Below are 17,582 nucleotides of genomic sequence, written 5' to 3'. Positions count from 1 at the left end.
GCAATTTTGCTTGCCTGTCTCTGCTCCTGCCCTTGCTTTAATGAGTTTGTTCCTTAAGCTGTTTTTCATATAAGTTGCTTCATAGATGTTGAAAGACCACTTACATGACTAATGACTGTGGGAATGGGCCGTTGTTCCTATATTGGCATGGTTACAAGGATTGCTCAGTGAGGATAAATGAAGCGGGGAAGGGCTGGGGGAAAGGCCAAGGAGAGGGCTCCATTTGCAACTGTCTTCTTGAGTATCCCCTTTGCTGTGATAAAAACATAGCTTTTACTGTGCACTAGGGTAGCCTGCTGCTGGAAGGGTGCTAAACCTGTGGTGAACACCAACATTGTTTTAGTTACAATGACTGTGATGTTTCAGAATATACTAACCAATTGGCTTGGGAATTCATCCTTAAAAAGTAAATGTTAAGGTATTCGGTTATTATTATACAGAAAAATATCGTGCTAGATGGCCAAGCAGTTACTAGGACAACACGGGGGAGTTTGCCAAAGATTTTTAAACACTGTAAGCAAACGGAAGAAACCTTGAGCTTAAATAGCCCATCTGGCCGTCCTCGGCTTTCCCAAGAGAGCTGCGCTAAACTTCTGCCACATATATTGTGCCCTGATGATAGACGTAGCCCATGGCAAGGAGACTGAGCTAGGAAAGCAAATGGGCTTCTGTGGAAAATACACAGGGGAGGACTGCATCCTGCCCATGGCAGCAGTGCGGGGGCGAAGCCTGTGCCGGGAGCTGCCGCGCTGGGCCCAGCAGGGCCCGGCGGCCTTCCGATGCTGGCTGGGCTTTCCAGCTTTCATGTGGGCTCTTGCTCTTTGCCAAATAGACCTTTGACCTGCAGTTGACAGCTTTTATCACGTTTTAAAGCTGCGTAGTTGGCCAACTTGCCGCAGTAAATCTTGCGCATTTCGTGGAGGTTCTTATTTTTGTGTTTGTTCAGCTAATGCAGAGACAGCAGCTCTATGCCACGCTGCATCTGGTTATTCAAAAACAAATGGCAAAATTGAAGTATTTTAAAGGCAACTTTAGGCCAGTAGTTCTGGGTGGCCCACAGAGCTGTTTCTGCAAAACCTGCTTCGTGTTTGTTACGGTCTAGGAGACCCCCACCCCTCCTCCATAGGAGCCAGTGCTGACCATAAGATGAAAGGGAGAGATCTGTGTGTTAGTATGTGTGTGTCTTTGTCTGAGGGCAGAGATGCTGACTGCCATGTAATTACTTTTCTCATTTGCTCTTGCAAATTATTTGCCAAACGTTCTGTGGAAAGATAATGTATTCATTCAAGAAAAGGTTTGTGGGTTGTAGTTGTGTGTTTTTTTTTTTTTCCTTATGACTGTGAGAGGCAATTCATATCTTTTCAGAATGGTTCAAACCACGCACCTATAAAACTGGTGTTTGAATGTATTACTGCATCACTCAGAAATAACTGCAGAAATAAAAGAGACACAGTAACTTACATTCTTCCAGCAAAAGCACTCTTAGAAATAAAATAGCATTTCAAAGTTTTGCAATTTAAAACATTTTTCAGCTGTATTTTGGCTCTGGGGTTTGTTATAATAAAAATAACATCTGTTTTCCAATTTTAAATTAAATTTAAAACAACATGTTTTTCTCATTAGTACTGTTTATCTGTACTATCTGCTAAACTTGGATGTCAACTCTTCTGCTGAAGTAATCTGATTTTAGTTCACAGGATTAGTAGTGTCTATCAACAACCACAGAGCTTTAGTGCTAATAGCAAATACAAGAAAAATGTTTACAGTCATTATCACACGTTAAGTTTAAACTTCATTTTTTTACTCCCACTGCTGTCGGACATACTTCACATCTCTTACTCTGAGGCTTAAGTGGTGTGCTTTTTTAGTAACTTTTGCAATTGAAGTATTTAAATATTTTTCCTTCTGACTTGTCATAGCTAGGAAACTTTTTTTTTTGGTTTGTTTAAAAAACATATATAGCTCACAAATGCCCTATAGGGGCTGTGCTAAGCATGCAGCCCTGCCTGCATTCCTTGCTGTTTGGATTTGCAAGAACTGTCACTTTTCCCAATGAATTGTGTAAGATGTGGTTGTTGAGTTGTGTTGGGCACACCAGAATATTGGTGTATCGTTAACACCTGGCCCCTGTTGGCTTTCATCCCTCCTTGCCTCTTTTGCTCATCTGCATTTTCCTTCCAAGATCTCAGTGTACCTCTGTGCTAAGCAGGTTTCAGTGGCGAGGGAGGCTGCAAACAACTCGTGTGCTTTGATGCGAGTTCCTTGCTCACTGGTGCTCTCCTGCTGTACGAGTTCAATAGGTTGCCTCATTACAGACTTTCTGGTGGCTTACAGAGCTTCACCCTGTGCATCCATATGTCTCAGCTGGCTGTGTCAATCCTGGGTTATAACCAGCAAGGGCAAAACAGCTGAAAGGGGGTTGCTGCCCTTTTAGTGGAACAGCTTCTCAGGTTAGATATTAAACAAGAGACCCATCTGTCTATTTTTGGTGGCTCGTGAGGGGGATGTGAGAGGAGAGGGAGGTGAAGGCAGTAATTCAGTCTCTGGGCTAAATTCAATCTTCAGTCTCTCTTCTAAGAGAGGTACTTTTTTCCCTTGTGTCATGCCTGATAGACTCTATCAAAAAAAGTAGTTTTACGGCCCAAGGCTGTCTATGATCGATTAGTGAATCCTAATGGCTTCACAGGCAGGGTAAGCATTTTTGAAAAGGGTGTTATGGCTTTTTTTTTTTTTTTATTGTTTCGTCGAGGCACTGAGGTTCAGGGATAAGAGGAGACACAATGCTTGAAGGCAGCAGGAGAAATGGAGTCCATGGGCTCAGTGAGGGGAGACAGCATCTCTCAGGACAAGGCTCAAAGTTATTGTTTGACAAAAAATGAAAGGGAAGAAACCCTGATTGCTATCTGATCCTAGGTGTCTGCAGACTCCTGTCTAAACTTCAAGTTTCTGTCAAAGCAGGGTGGTGTTGTGTTTTTTTTTTTTTTTGTTGTTTGTTTGTTTGTTTTAATTCAATAATGAAACATAGGGTATAGGAACAATGAATTATCACTTTCCCTGTATTAACATGTTACAGAGCTGATGACAACCAGATCGATATGGGAAATATTACAAATATGCCATATCCTTATGATATAATCGCATGATGGAAGTTATTTTCCGATACTGTGTTTTAGTAATTACATAATTTTTCATTTCATTTCAGGCAGCAGTTTTACAACATCATCAGGAATATATGCGGGAAATAATTCACTCACAAATTCTACTGGATTTAATAGTTCACAGCAGGTAAATTTGTATATGACTGGAGGAAACTCTGACAAACTTAGAATTCTCATCCACTGAAAAAATGTAGCTCTTAAGTAGCTTTCTGGAAAGCTTTTCTCGAGTTAAATTAACGTTTATAAATGTTTTTCTTCAAATTGTCAACTTACAGTAATAGAACTAATTATCTGGGTTTGACGTTCTTATTCACACATCTTCAGTAGTTTGTCTAATAAGCTATTTGTATGAGAAGACATACTAAATTATTTGTAATATAGATTTAGTTTTACTGCTTTGCAGTTTTAGGTCCTATAGCATCCGGTCCAGGAAGCATACATGCTGAAAGCCTGACATATGTTTGTACTTATATTTTGGAATTTATACTAAAAAGTAGCAAAACTTTGATAGACTATTCAGTTGCATATTTTTGTCTTGCAGGAATATCCCTCTTATCCCAGTTTGGCCAGGGCCATATGCACAGTATTATAATAGCTCACCGTATCCCTCGCATTACATGACAAACAGCAACACCAGCCCGACGACACCCTCCACAAATGCAACATACCAGCTTCAAGAACCACCATCTGGCATCACCAGTCAAGCGGTTACAGATCCTGCAGCAGGTAATTACATGGATTTTATGGTCCCTATGAGGCACATTTTTGTAAGTTGAAAGGGGGTTGAATTGGATTTTTTTTTCTGTGTAGTTGTCGTCGGCTTTTTTTTTGTTGTTGTTATTTTCTTAATCCTCAGCCTGTGACACGTCTTGCACAGATTCTAACAGAACAGAGACTAAAGAGAAACGGGGATCAGTAAAAGTTTAAGGCTTTTACAAAACACAAGTTTTTATCTATTTGTAAAATGTTTGTGTTAAAAAATTGCAGGATATAGGAAAGTCTTTACACTAAACCAGAACCTGCTGCTTTGAGCTCTGTCTTCATTAAGATAAAATCCTTTGATTTTCCCTAAGTAAGACTGAAATTGAGAGGCCTTCAGACCACAGCCTGAGTGTCCACTTGAAAGGGAGCTTTTGTATTTTTCACTTTCAGAGGACATAATAATTCTTGTAATAGGTAGTTGAAATTGCACAAGTGTTTCCATTTTAAGTAAAGATTTTCAGTGGCTTGTCCTTTTTTTTCCCAGTCATTTTACCTTTCTTGTTGGAATTTGGCAGTCCTTTACTAGTTGAGGTATTTTTTGAACATGTATGCCAAACTGCTCCAGTTTTTGGAAATGAGGGGTGAAAAATACTTTCCCATTATTAAAAGTAAAAAAAAAAAAAAAAATTAACAGTTCAAGCATGTCAGTAGTTAGTAGATGGCAGAAGTTTGAAATCTGTCAGAGAGAAGGTCCAAGTTTGCAGATGTATTCTCAGTAATGTGGTAGTTTCTCAGCTGTGGAAAAGCAGCTATGATTTGGCAATGCTACCAAGAGGCTTTATTTTGGAGGTTTTGTGGGGAATATTGTTTTCAGTTTTCTTGAGCTACTTTATGAGACCAATCTTCCATGTGCAATGTCAGCTTTGATATAATTTGCTTGTGCACTGTTGTTTTTCTGTATGAGCGTGTATGTGAAGAAAATGTATGCAGCATTGTGCTTTTTCTCACATTTTCTGAAAATAAGTAGGGAAGAAAATACAGTTGGGGCGTGTGTTTATATACACAAGATCCCATGTGAGTGCATCAACGTTTGAGAAGGGAATCTTTTTAAATATATGAATGCATTTTGGTGTCTGCAGCTTTCAAATATACAGATGTATAGTGGAGTCTGCATAATGATTCTGGTTTTCACTTTGTTTTTAAGTTTTTGGATTTATTTTTTTCTTTTTAACTTGGAAGCAATAAATTTTTCTTACCCTGAAAAACAAACATGATTAAGTTTTAGCTTTTATCAAGATACTTACATTGAATCATTGCATCATCTGGGTTGGGGTTCTTGCAAGATCTTCACCTTTAAAAAACAAACAAAAAACAAACAAACAAAAAACTATTTGATATTTCCTAAAAGCAACAGTAAAGACATGCATGGAGAGAGGAGGTGTATTATTCCAAAGCTCAAATTTAGTGGTTTAGTCAAAGTCTTTCGATTAGTTTTCTGTGCTCCATAGTTCTAGACAGGACTTTTCTATCACTTTCATTTTCAAAAGGTTTTCTTTTCTGGCTCAGATCTGCTACATTCTTTTTGAGGAGGTTTTGTCTAAAAATTTGGAAGTAGGTGATGGGCTTTACCGTGGATGTATCAAGTTTATGCTTCCACATACATTCATGGGGTATCCTGTCACTGCTCTGCTTAGACATAGCCATTCCTTAGTCATGTGCGCATCTACTCTGACATTGCTGGGAATGCCTTCTCTTTCCTTTTATGTTACTGATGCAATAATTCCCAAAACAAAGTTCTTTCAAATGGTTTGCAAGTAACAAGTCTTAAAGTAACTGATTTCTCCATTTCCCTTTATGCATTTTGCTGAGGCATTTAAGTTAGTCCGGGGCGAAAGATCAGCACCTCTAGAGAAATATTTAGAGATTAGTTTAACTATAATCTTCATCCAGAGGCACCAAAGTCTCTCCACTGGTATGAGAGCAGTTTAAGGTGGCTGACTACCATGCTGGGTTCCTATATTAAAGTTAAGTAGGATCATTTCTTTGCCTCACAAACCCTGAACCCTGGTAGAAGCAGCGACCAATCAGTGAATCCAGTGCTGTGTCTGACATCTTCCCTTGGATAATACTAATTTTTACTTTCTTCTTGCTTAGGCTTATCACACAGCCTTGCTGAGCTCCTACACAGTATGTCTGGGAGATAAAGCAAGCGAGTGAAAGTGAAGAGGGAACAGCATGGGAGAAGGGAATTCTGGTTGAGTGGTATGAGTGAAAGGCATATTAGAGAGAGAAAAAAATCCACAGAACAAATGAGCAAACTAACCAAATTAAAAATAAAATAAAATGGGCAAATATATTACAATTAGTCAGTTTTCTGTAGAATATTTTACATCTGGTCAAGTTGGACTGCTGTCTCTGCTGTGATTGGAGTACCGTATGTAAGGGATAGTGGGGAGCAGTGCAGAGCCATCGTGTTAGGCTGCTATACCCTTATTAGGGTGGGCAGCAGCTGCTGAATTGCAGCTGTTCTTTGTGGATGTTGACAGCCCTAGACATCTTGTGTATTAAAAAAATATATGTAATCTGTGCAGTTCTGAAATATGCCAGGACAAGCACAGAACAGCCTTCAGACTTCACAGAGGCACCAGAATCATTTGACAGACATAGGGGGTTCCCATGAATTTCTGCCAGTAAGTGAAACACGGTTAGTTGGTAACAAACAATGTGAAAAGAGAGAAATTATGAGCTCTAGACATTTTTAAGAGAGTTTTGCAAACTCAGAAAGCACAGATTTTCACTTAAAATGTATTTAATTCTTTGTTCAAATATAAATAATCCTTTTATGGTTTCCCATAGTCTTTAGTTAAATATGCACGTTTTTCTCATTCGATCCAGGACATCCAGGGATGCTTGCAAAAGAATAAGAAATTTGTCATGCTCGGTATCTTCTTTCTCTTCCCTTTGTGGATCTGAAAAATTTCTTGTACATTGGTCACTAAACCTCTTGATTACACAAAGGTTGATAGTTCCTGTCTCCGTAAATAAGGCATATGAATTAATGCTTTTCTTGGGAACCTGGGAAGGCTGTAATTTTGCTAGTGAAATGATCAGAAAATTATTAAACAAAATAATACAGCTTAGTATGCCATTTAACATTTTTAACATATGCTTTACTTCAGATTTCATTGGAAATTTTGTTTTAATTCAAAAGTAAGAATCTTTAAAGGTTTGTGGCCTTTTCACTTGTAAAATTCTAACTTTCACTTTACAGTAGAAAATGCTTTTCATCAGAGTAACAGTAGAATATTAGGTTCGTTCTGGGAGGAGCTTTAAATCCTTCGTGAATAAATTATCCCAGGTCAGAGACAGCAAATTGCTGATTTTTCATTTGAGCTCTAGTACATAAGAGAATTAATAATAACTAAAGTTATAAAAATAATAAAAGTACACGTGAGCAATAATCCACTATCCTTCCAGTACTCAAATTCATTAAAGCAGGTTCAGAGCAAACAAAAGGGGTATTTCTTGTCTTGCATATTGGTAAGCTGTGCAGCTCCTTCCTGCAGGATGTCTTGATGTGAAAATTTATGCTGCTTCAAGCATTGTCAATCTTAGAAAAACTCAAAGATTAAACACAGATACCAACTTTGTTTCAAGAAATTTTGACAGAAAAAATGCATGGAGACAGTGGATGAAGGCATGTGTCTGGCCTTTTTGCATTCTCTTAGTTGGCTACTGATATTGAAATTTATCCTGGACTAGTAGGCATTTTGCATCAATCCATGATGCCCGACCCAATGTTCTCAAATTTGTTTCCTCTCAAAGAGGAATGGCCAGCCAGAACATGTATTTGTAAGAGTTAATATAGAAAATGACTACTTTTTCTAAAGCTCTAATAATTTTCTCTTGCAGTTCAACTCCATCATCATAGCTGGTAACAGAAATTTCTTGATTTGTGCAAATTTTGGTTTAGAAATGCAGACAACAAATCTGAATTTATCCTTTTATTTCATAAGAAGCTGTATTTATGATTTATTACATAATATTTCTTATTTCTCACTAAGAGAGGGCTGCACTGTTCTTTAGATCTGATCTCAGTTTTCTTGGTTTCTGCAATATCTGCAATAAGTCTGTTTAAAATATTACCGGTAGGTGGAGGGTTTTGTGCTGTTTTTTTGTTTTGGTTTGGTTTTTTGGTGTGTGTTTTTTCTTTTTGGGGGGGGAGGGGGGGGGAGAGGGATCCAAATTATTCATGTACTTCCCAATGCAGATTGAAAACCCCACAATTTCTTTGCTAACCAACAAACATTGTTCTCAGCCATGGGTCACGATTTTGCTGTTAAGGGCTAAACTTCTTTTCCTTGAACATATCCCAAAAGGATATAGTGTATATAGTATTGTGAAAGGGAAGTACCTTTACAGTTTCTCCTTACTAAGTTTCATAACAATAAATTAAAGATAAGAAAATAAACAGAGCAAAGATACTTGACAGGCAACTTTTCACTACTACCTGTGCAGAAATATATAGTGTGTATTCACAGTATTACTGGTGTTCTATTATTTGCTCTTTTTCATAAATAAAAGTGCAGAGTAAATCTGGAGTATATTTATATAGGAAGGAAACAATGAAACTTCTGTAAAAACTGAAATGAGATTGGATACAGTAATGAATGGTAAAATACAACATGGTTTTACTTTTCTGATATTGGTTGTTCTTCTGTTTTTTACATTGACAATGTATAACTTTTAACTCTTGCATTGCATTCAACAGTATATAGCCTGACTCATCATCACAAGATAAAAACTTAATGCACCTTTCAGTATATATAGAGATAAATAGGATTTTTTTTGTAGGATTAAAAGTAATAATATTTCAAATCATTTAAAACCATAAAATGACTAAGGAAGAAATTGAGGGAGGTACTACCTGTCCATTATAGGAGTGCTTCATCTTTCTTCCTTCAGCACTGTAAATTGAGAGAGAAAGCTTCAGACCACTGCAGGCGCTGTTAAGAGAGTTGTTGTTGCACATAGTCATACACAATGTCTACTGCTATTTATACTAAATACATTATTTTGAATAATGAAAAGGTCACCCAAGCCTCAAAATAGTCCTTTTGCCTATAGATATAAGCTTTTTTTATCAACAGAGATTTAGGATTTCTGTCAAACTTATAATAGTATGCTAATAGTCTTCAATAGACAAACTTTAGATGCATTTTTCACGTGGAGAAGATTTTGGCTTTTGGTCAAAATAACATTAGAGATTCTTTCTATCTCTCATGAGCAGACATTGTTGTATTTCTTGCAATACTTTCTTAGTAATTTTACTTACAACTAATGTAGTAGTCATATTTATACAGAAAGTAAAAAAAAAAAAGAAAATGCATTGTTCAGTTTTGGTCCAGTTTTATGTACGAGCATAAAGGAAGAACTTGATACAGTGCTTATGAAATCTTTTTTAGCTTTATACAAAAGTCAGAAAATCATAGCATGAGACTGACACTGAAACTATCTGTATCTTATTTTTATTTTAGTAGCAGGAGCTGAAATAATGCTTGCCTGAGAATTTAAGATATTTATTCAAAATGAAATATAAAATTTGAGGGAAATCTAGATGTAATATAAATGGAAAATTTACATGTACCTACTTGCAGAAACATTTGGCTGTACTAGCTATCCTAGACCCATCTTGTTTGTATAATTTACATTGTGACATGAGATAGGATTACTTTGATAATGTGGATTTACTCATTTTTGCATACTCTTGCAGTGTAGTAGGGAAAGTCTGATGAAATTTGCAATGTTTTTGTCAATAAATCTACCTACAGACTCACCAGTGAGAAATACCTAAATATGTACTTTAGAGTAATTTTGAGATTTTGAGATTTTGGGGATGGATAGTTTTCCCCAGATTTGTCATTTGATATTATTCCTGTTTAGTGAAATCAATAGTAAGAAAATACAGCAATTACTTATGGGAATTTCTGTACACATGAAAGGAAGCACAAAATTACTGTATTGCAAATGTTCTCTGTGACTCTATTGTCTATTCATAAGTATGGAAGTATTCTAATTTATGAGGTGATGGGAAATATTCCTGTGTGACATAAAACCATCAAAATGCATACAGTGCTGTGTGGCATGGACGTATATGCTTGTGACACTGCTGTCAAGTTGCAATTATACGTTCCTTGTGACATCAGTTTAAAGGTCTACTGTAGTATGATTCTGTATTTCAGTAGAGCAGACTGAAAATATATTTTATTTTTCAGAGTTATGTGTCGTTTTTATCTGGCTTGGGAAAGGAGATAGACACTTATAGAATCTGGGTTTAAGATGTTAGTTGTTTTCATTTGTTGTGTTTTGTTTGTTATTTGGTTGTTTTTTACTGTATAGAGAATCAAGATTGAGTCTTTACACTTGGTCCAAGTCAAAGTTGGAGAGAAAATTCAGTGTGTGAAGCAGGAACAAGCTGTAACACTTCGTACAGAAAGCCTAGAACAGAGTGCAGAGAGATCTAAAATTATATGTGTCAATTAATGGATGCAGAAAAACTGTTGCTACAACATTAAAATAATGTTTTGAAGGTGTATGTAGCACACAGAAATGAAATGTAGTCGTTGAGACGAATCAACCGTCCTTGTACCCTACCTGCCACAGTGGCTGTAAGCAGACAGCCTGAGAGCCATGAGGACAGGCAAAGTTTGTATAGGTTTTGCCCTGAGCGCTTTTCTAGCTTCTAGATATTTTTCATCTCAGGGGATTTCAAAGCTGCCATTGTTTGTATGTTTAGGATGTGACTACATTAGCATTTTATTTGGAGCAGGAGTCTTTTTTGACAGAGAAGGCTTTGGCTCAGTAGAGCAGTCCTTGCGCCCCACCAGACAAACTGACCTGAAAGGTGTCCTGCATCACTTAATTTCTCCAGCCCTAACGAGGGTGGTCAGGGCACCAGGCTGGGCCTAGCCTGGAATGATGTCCCAGAAAACAGGCTGTGTGGCCTCGGGTTTGCTGTCACCACCCATTTGGTCCCCACAGCCCAACAGTACTACCCGCTAATGCAGGCATGGCTGTAGCAGCCCTCAATGTGTCTCTTCCAAGGATATCTCCAGGCTCCTCCTGAACCCTTGTAATCTTTTGAGAGCAAGTCATTTTCTGGGAAAGGTGCCACAAATCTCCTAGCTGTGGGTCTGAACTCCTCCTTCTTTGTTTAACCTGACTTCTACCAGCTCCCTTGGTGACCTTGTACTTTGAGTTTTGGGGGCAAGCAGTGAAGAGCTGATCCTCTCCCACTCTTCCACTCACGGTTCTGTAGGGCTCTGGGCTTTCTCCTGCACCTCCCTGTGTTTGTGTGCCCAAGAACAGGATAAAATTAAATCAAGGTGCTTTAAAAACATAGTAATTTCCCTTAGCTAATATTACAATATGTTACTATGTAGTCAGCTGAGGCTGAACAAATTAATACTCATATCAGGGAATGTAGAATAATAGGCATAACAGTAATATGTACTGTGGCTATACAGCTTGATTTCAGCAAGGCTTTCACTGCCCTGACAACTAGACCTTTTCACTTAACAATCTTAAAAGCAAACTAGGATAAAGCAATCTAGCCAAAACTACAGCAGAATGATATAAAGCTGTTTAGGAAACCATGTCAAGAGAGAAGCCAGTAAGAGCTCGCTATTAAAATAGAAGGATGGCTACAGCAGCATTCCTCAGTGTCTGTCTTGGGCCCAGTACCAGACCGCATTTTCATTAATCATTTAGATGACGGAACAGAATGTGTTTGCCTATTAAATATGTAGATGACACCATGCTGAGAGGGGGCTGTGAGTTCTTTGGAGACAGGAGGAGGAACTCAAAAATGGAGATGTGATCTGAATAGGAGCAGGTGTGAGGTATACATTTAGGCAGGAATGATGAACTGCACAAATGTGGATGGGGAATGGTGGCAGCTCCTTCCAGGCCCTACCTTTCCCCACAGACCACTCTCAGTACTCCCAAATACTAGTGGCACACCGAGTACCCTCAGCCGCTGTTGTTTTTCTTGCTCCAGAATTTGTCAGGGCTTGGGCTCGTCAAGGCTCAGAGCTCAGCTGGATACTGAATTCTTTAATTGGCTTTCCTTATGAGGACCTGCGAGTGACCATTGGTCGGTGAGCTGGTAACCCAGCCGCACACACTGAGGCTGCACAGGTCGAGCAGCCTTAATCCAAAGAATACATGCTATGGTTTCCCTTTACATACATGGGCAAGTTTCTCACACGCTATGTCACGTTTTCACCCATTGGTTACTGCCATCTGTTGCACTGCTGTAGCAGAATGGTCGCAGCGGCTATCTCCTAAGTAGGTGCAGAAGCTCTGATTATTAGCAGTGTTGTGTGTCCAGTTCATTGCGTAGTATTTGGCCAAATCCTTGAGAAACAACCAGTTAAGTGTTGCTTTTTCCTCAGAAGTTGATCTGGGGATGGTGAAATTAACATTTATTAAAAATATCACAGCAAATGTAAATTGTCCCCTGTTAAGTGGAGTCCAGGGAAGAGTAGCCTGTGAGACACAGAAGCACAGCTTTGCTCTACTTTGCTTTGGATTGCTGTGTCCACTCTGGAGAGATAATAGAACAATAATCAGAGCCTAGAAAAGAGGACCATCAGGGAAGGATTACCCTTACAACAAAGGGAAAACTGTTCAAATACACACAGATTCAATAAAGGAAGAGTTTTTCTCTGTTTCCCGGAGGTTCATTGCTGTAAAGGAATGCTAAAGTTGTATTATTTGTCATGGCATAGCTATCAAAGCAGCAGAGCAGATTGCCCAGAGAGATCTGTAAGAACAAGAGAAGCACATCTCTGTTGGGAACAGTGCAGGTACAGTAGGTCCAAAAAAGGCAGGCTACTGTGTGCCCTACCAACCTTAGGATCCCCAGGTGGGGTTGGGAGCCTTTCTGTCAGGTTAGGATCTGGCCCTTTCAGACAAATGCCTCGCATCTGTAAAGGGAGCATGGAAATGAATCTTCACCAAAAATTGCATCCAAGTGTTTGAAATCTTGAATGCAGTATACATACATGAATGTGTTTCTGTGAAAGTGGAAAGCTGTAATGCTCCTATGGATAGACTACCTCCCCTGCACTCACCACGCTCTGCTCTGCACACTCATTTTTCACTAGTTTTTATTTGTCGTGAAGTTTTGCTTATAATTTTTCCATGCTACCCATTCTTTTTTTTTTAATCTGTTGTTATTATCACTACCCCAAGTTTAATAATTAAGTTTTAGGCACATGTATGTGAGAAGAATTTAATAAACTGGATCTAAAGTTTCACTCCTAAAAATATTGTCAGAGGCCAAGAGCATCCCTAATTTTAATTAGTCAATAGGAAATGCAATTTCTCATTACATCTGAATTTTAGAGCACATATTTAAAGTATTATTGGACAATATACCTGCTGAACAAATTCTGATCTATTTGTTTGTTTGTTTGTTTTTAAATTATCGAAAGCCTTAAGAAAAAAGAAAAGCAAAATAAACAATGCAAAAAAGCTTTGAAATAAGTTATAACCCAGTAAAATAATGTAAAGCAGACAAGAAACTCATTTAAGTTTAAAATGTTGGGAAATTTTCTTCTAGTTGAATTATTTGTTTTCTTATTTAAGTTTTAGTACAGTAGGTGAGGGCAATCAGCACTCAATATATTAATCTGAATAATTTTGAAGTGTTCATTTTCATGAAAAAAAATAATTATTGGAATGTACATGATATTCTAAGATTCAGTTTCTGCCTTTAGTTATGTAGACTGACACAGCTGTGTCAACTTTTTTGTTGTTAAGCACATACATAGAATCACTCTTTTCAGTACAGGTTGAGTGTCTTTTGAAGACTTTTACCTTGTGTTGAATACTAAGTTGTTACTTCAACTTTGTTTAACATAGCCTGAGAGACTTAACTGAAAGTACAATACAAAATAGATAATATATATGAATTTTAGTTAAGTGTAGTTTTGAAGGCTGAACATGAGAACTTTGAGACCTCTTTCTGTAATTGAGCACAAGCAAACATTATTATTTGAGTAATTGTGAGTATGTGGTGTTACACAGATGTCCAGAGTCTCCTCCTTAATCTAACCTTTGACCTCAACAGGATGTTTTTTTTAGGAAAAAGGATCACTTGTGTGAGAATTATACCTGTCTGTTCAAAGTAGAATGCCATGGGCTAGGTTGATTGAAAAGTAAATTAATATTGACAAACAAATATACACATCTACTGAACTCTGAATAGTAGTTAATGCTAACTGAGAAATGAAATTGTTAAATATATCATATGTTGAAAATTCTAACTACCTTCACAGAAATATATTTTTATTTTTGGAAAAAAAAAAAAAAAAAAAGCCATCAAAATAAAATAGTCTTTTCTTTCTGAATTTAAGGATGCAAAACAAAGTCTTGAAAAGAGATTTTAAAATGTGTTGTTGCTTTTCTGAGAGGCATTATATGAGAAAGGAAGGATAATTTAGGTTGTCTGCTTTCTTAACGTTCAAGCACTTCACTGTTACTGAGTGTGTGGATGTTAAGAATAGCAAAACATCTTACAATTGGCATGTTTTCAGGAAAATATTTTTCTTCTTGCATAAGTAAATCTTCGTTATTTTCTTACCTGTTAAATGACAGTAAATATTTTCTGAAGCATGGTAATTAGTGTACAATACAGTTCTTGAATATACTCATTGAAAAAGTACAGTATTGATAAGCCTTTGAAGACTACTTTAAATTTATCTCCACGGTTTATGCATGTTTTCATTGAACTTGCCCTAAGAAAACAATAAAAATGCATACTATATTTAGAAATAATTCTATTCAAAAGGCTCAAATATAGTCATCTAAAGCTAAAGTGGCAAGCAATTTAAAATATTTTTAAACATTTACATTTCACTTTTTACATGTTAATTCTTTTAGACATGGACTTTTCTTTTTTCTACCAGTCATCATGATGATCATCTTAAAGCATGTTTGAAAACTTAGAATTGAATTAATATGAAGCTAGTATCCCTTAAAATTATTATTATTTTAGAGCATGATCTTCTTTATGAAGTCATATGATCTTCTTTTATGATTTGAAGGAATGAAAATTTTTTGGACTTACTCATTCTTTATTTGTTTACTGAAATAAATTATTCTGTCTTTATTATTATATATAACCTGTACCTGATTAAATTAATTTATGTAGTAGTGCCATTTGCCATTGTAATTATTTTAGTTAGAACTCTTTTGTGAACATCCTGTTTTTAGTGTCACATCTAAAAAGCAAGTTGAACATTTTGAAGTTTAAACTAAAAAGTAAACATTTTGTTTCTTTAATACAGCAGAATACAGTACAATCCATAGTCCATCAACACCTATTAAAGATTCGGATTCAGATAGATTGCGTCGTAGTTCAGATGGAAAATCACGTGGACGTGGCAGAAGAAACAATAATCCTTCACCACCACCAGATTCTGACCTAGAGGTATATTGTATTAGATGTTTTTGACCTGTTATAGACTCTCTTTTTTATCTTTATTTTGCAGAGTTTGCAGAGAGAAATACCATTTACAAATGAAAAATAAAGTGGCATTGGAGCCCTTATTTTCTTTCCTTTTTTTTTTTTTTTTTGGAAGACTTTTGGAGTTTTTATTCTGAAGAAATTTCTTCATGAAGAGCATCTACTTTCTCTGAAAAATATTGGGCTTTTCTTTTTCCTTTTGATAAAAAAAAAAAAAAAAAAAAAAAGCTTCTCCCATGTCAGTGTTTCTCTTTGGACAGGAGACACATTCTAGCACAATAGCGGTTTTTATTCTTTCATGCTAAGTTCACATTCCCTTCAGTGGCCATGCTTTATGTTGAGAACACATCTCCAATGACACACCACAGCTATGAGTGTCCACACTGCATTACTTATCCTTTCCAAAAGCTTAGCCCATTTGTCATCATGGGAAATACAATCTCACCAAGAGTTTAAATACTTGTATTTGAACACTTTATTCTTCATTAAAACATCATTTTGTGTGTGGTCAGAGGACAAATTTAAAGCACATATTTTCCACTGGCTGTAAGCAAAATAATTATTTACTGATGCCATAAATTCTTACGCATGCAACATCTGAATTCACAATTTTTATTCTTCAGGTGCATAAATTCCATTAAAAATGAAAGTAGATTAAGGGGATGTAACTGCTTAGCAACAATTTACTGGTTTATTTTCATGTTAGACATCATTTTCAAGAGTAGTTATATGAACTTTGCTTTTTAAGACTTACAGAAATATAGAATTCAAATGCAAAAGTTTTAATTTTCAGAGGCTTCTCTTCACTTATTTCGGTTTCTATCTCACATCTGGCTTTAAAACAATATATTGTACAATCTCATTTCTGTGTGTATTTGACAATGACTATAATTTTATTCTAATGGAATAATTTGATATAATAGCAATTGTAGTAAAAAGCTAACAGATTGTATTACCCTTTTCTGGAAAAAAGATGTTAGTTCTGAAAATAAATGGCAAGGAAACTATGGTTTTAATATATAACCATTTCAATACAATTTTCTCATTTGTGCGCTTACTGATTCAAATTTTAACTTTCCATTTCAAGTATCAGCTTCACAGAGGAACACGTTGATTTGATTCTCTTTTTACAGAGAGTATTCATTTGGGATTTGGATGAGACAATCATCATTTCCATTCCTTGCTTACAGGGTCCTATGCTAACAGATATGGAAGGGTAAGTGTCAAGAAACTAATGGAAATTTTCAGTAATATTTACTGTTTTATGGGTGGTACGCAGAAAAGACAAGAACATCAGTCTACTTTTCAGGGACAAACCGCTAGTGGTGTTTGAAGACGTAAAAATTCAAGGAGTAAAGCTGTTTCGTGTGCCCATTCTTTGCATTTACTCAGGTCCTATCTTCATTAAATAATTAAACAGTTTTGGGAGTAACACTTTGACCACTTTAGGTTTTGTTTGTAGGTATGGAGTGTGAGAAACCTGTTGATATCTTCCAAATCTGCAAAGAGTTAACTCCTCTGAGGTAGTGAAGAACTTCCACAAGTGAGCACTAAAATAACGTTTTTGTCCTGAGAAATCAGTACTGGACTGTACTCTGTACTGAGAAGGCAAGAGGAAGAATACTTCTGGATACAGATGGATTAGTCTAAAATATTTTACCTCAGCTTTTTTTTTTTTTTAATTTTATTCTATGCATTGACTGATGTTTTTGAAAGTCTGCTTATGAGTCAAATCTTTCTATTATGCACAGTCTATAAATCGTAACTGAACTTATGAATATGCCCGCAGACTGTGGGTTTCCTAGGTAATTCTCAGAAGAGAAACATGGTCTTAGGTGAATAAGAACAATTTATGATTGGAATGCCCCAGTGAGATCAGACTTTGTTTTTCCAGGATTGTATTGAAAGCTAATGTCTCAGCTTGTGCTAAAATCTGTTTTATGCCCTTTCATGCTCACCTCAAGTGAGGTATAACAAGAATGTGGTGGGGTTTTTTTTGTTTGTTTTTTTTTGTTAATCTTCAAAAATTATCATATGAAGAATAACTGGGTAGTTCTGTCTGGCTTTGTGTAATCACATTGTCTTCTTGTAAAACTTGTATTTGTCGTAAAAGGTTTTATTCTATAGAGAGCTGAGTGAAGGGCAAAGCTACTTCTGATTCAGTCCAGTCTCTGTCTGGTTTAGGT

General features: G+C 36.6%; 1 protein-coding gene across 1 annotated transcript in view; it reads left to right on the top strand.

Annotated features, from left to right (window-relative positions):
• The window catches only part of EYA1 (EYA transcriptional coactivator and phosphatase 1), a 166,783-nt gene that overhangs the window by 106,979 nt on the left and 42,222 nt on the right, over positions 1-17,582 (top strand). The window contains 6 exon segments of the mRNA XM_040545966.1: positions 3,203-3,285; positions 3,700-3,725; positions 3,727-3,884; positions 15,218-15,360; positions 16,530-16,563; positions 16,566-16,612. Of these exon segments, the coding sequence (XP_040401900.1) occupies positions 3,203-3,285; positions 3,700-3,725; positions 3,727-3,884; positions 15,218-15,360; positions 16,530-16,563; positions 16,566-16,612 (491 nt within the window).

This window comes from Cygnus olor, chromosome 2, assembly GCF_009769625.2.
Source record: "Cygnus olor isolate bCygOlo1 chromosome 2, bCygOlo1.pri.v2, whole genome shotgun sequence".
NCBI lineage: Eukaryota > Metazoa > Chordata > Aves > Anseriformes > Anatidae > Cygnus > Cygnus olor.
This window is presented reverse-complemented; position numbering and strand designations above follow the sequence as displayed.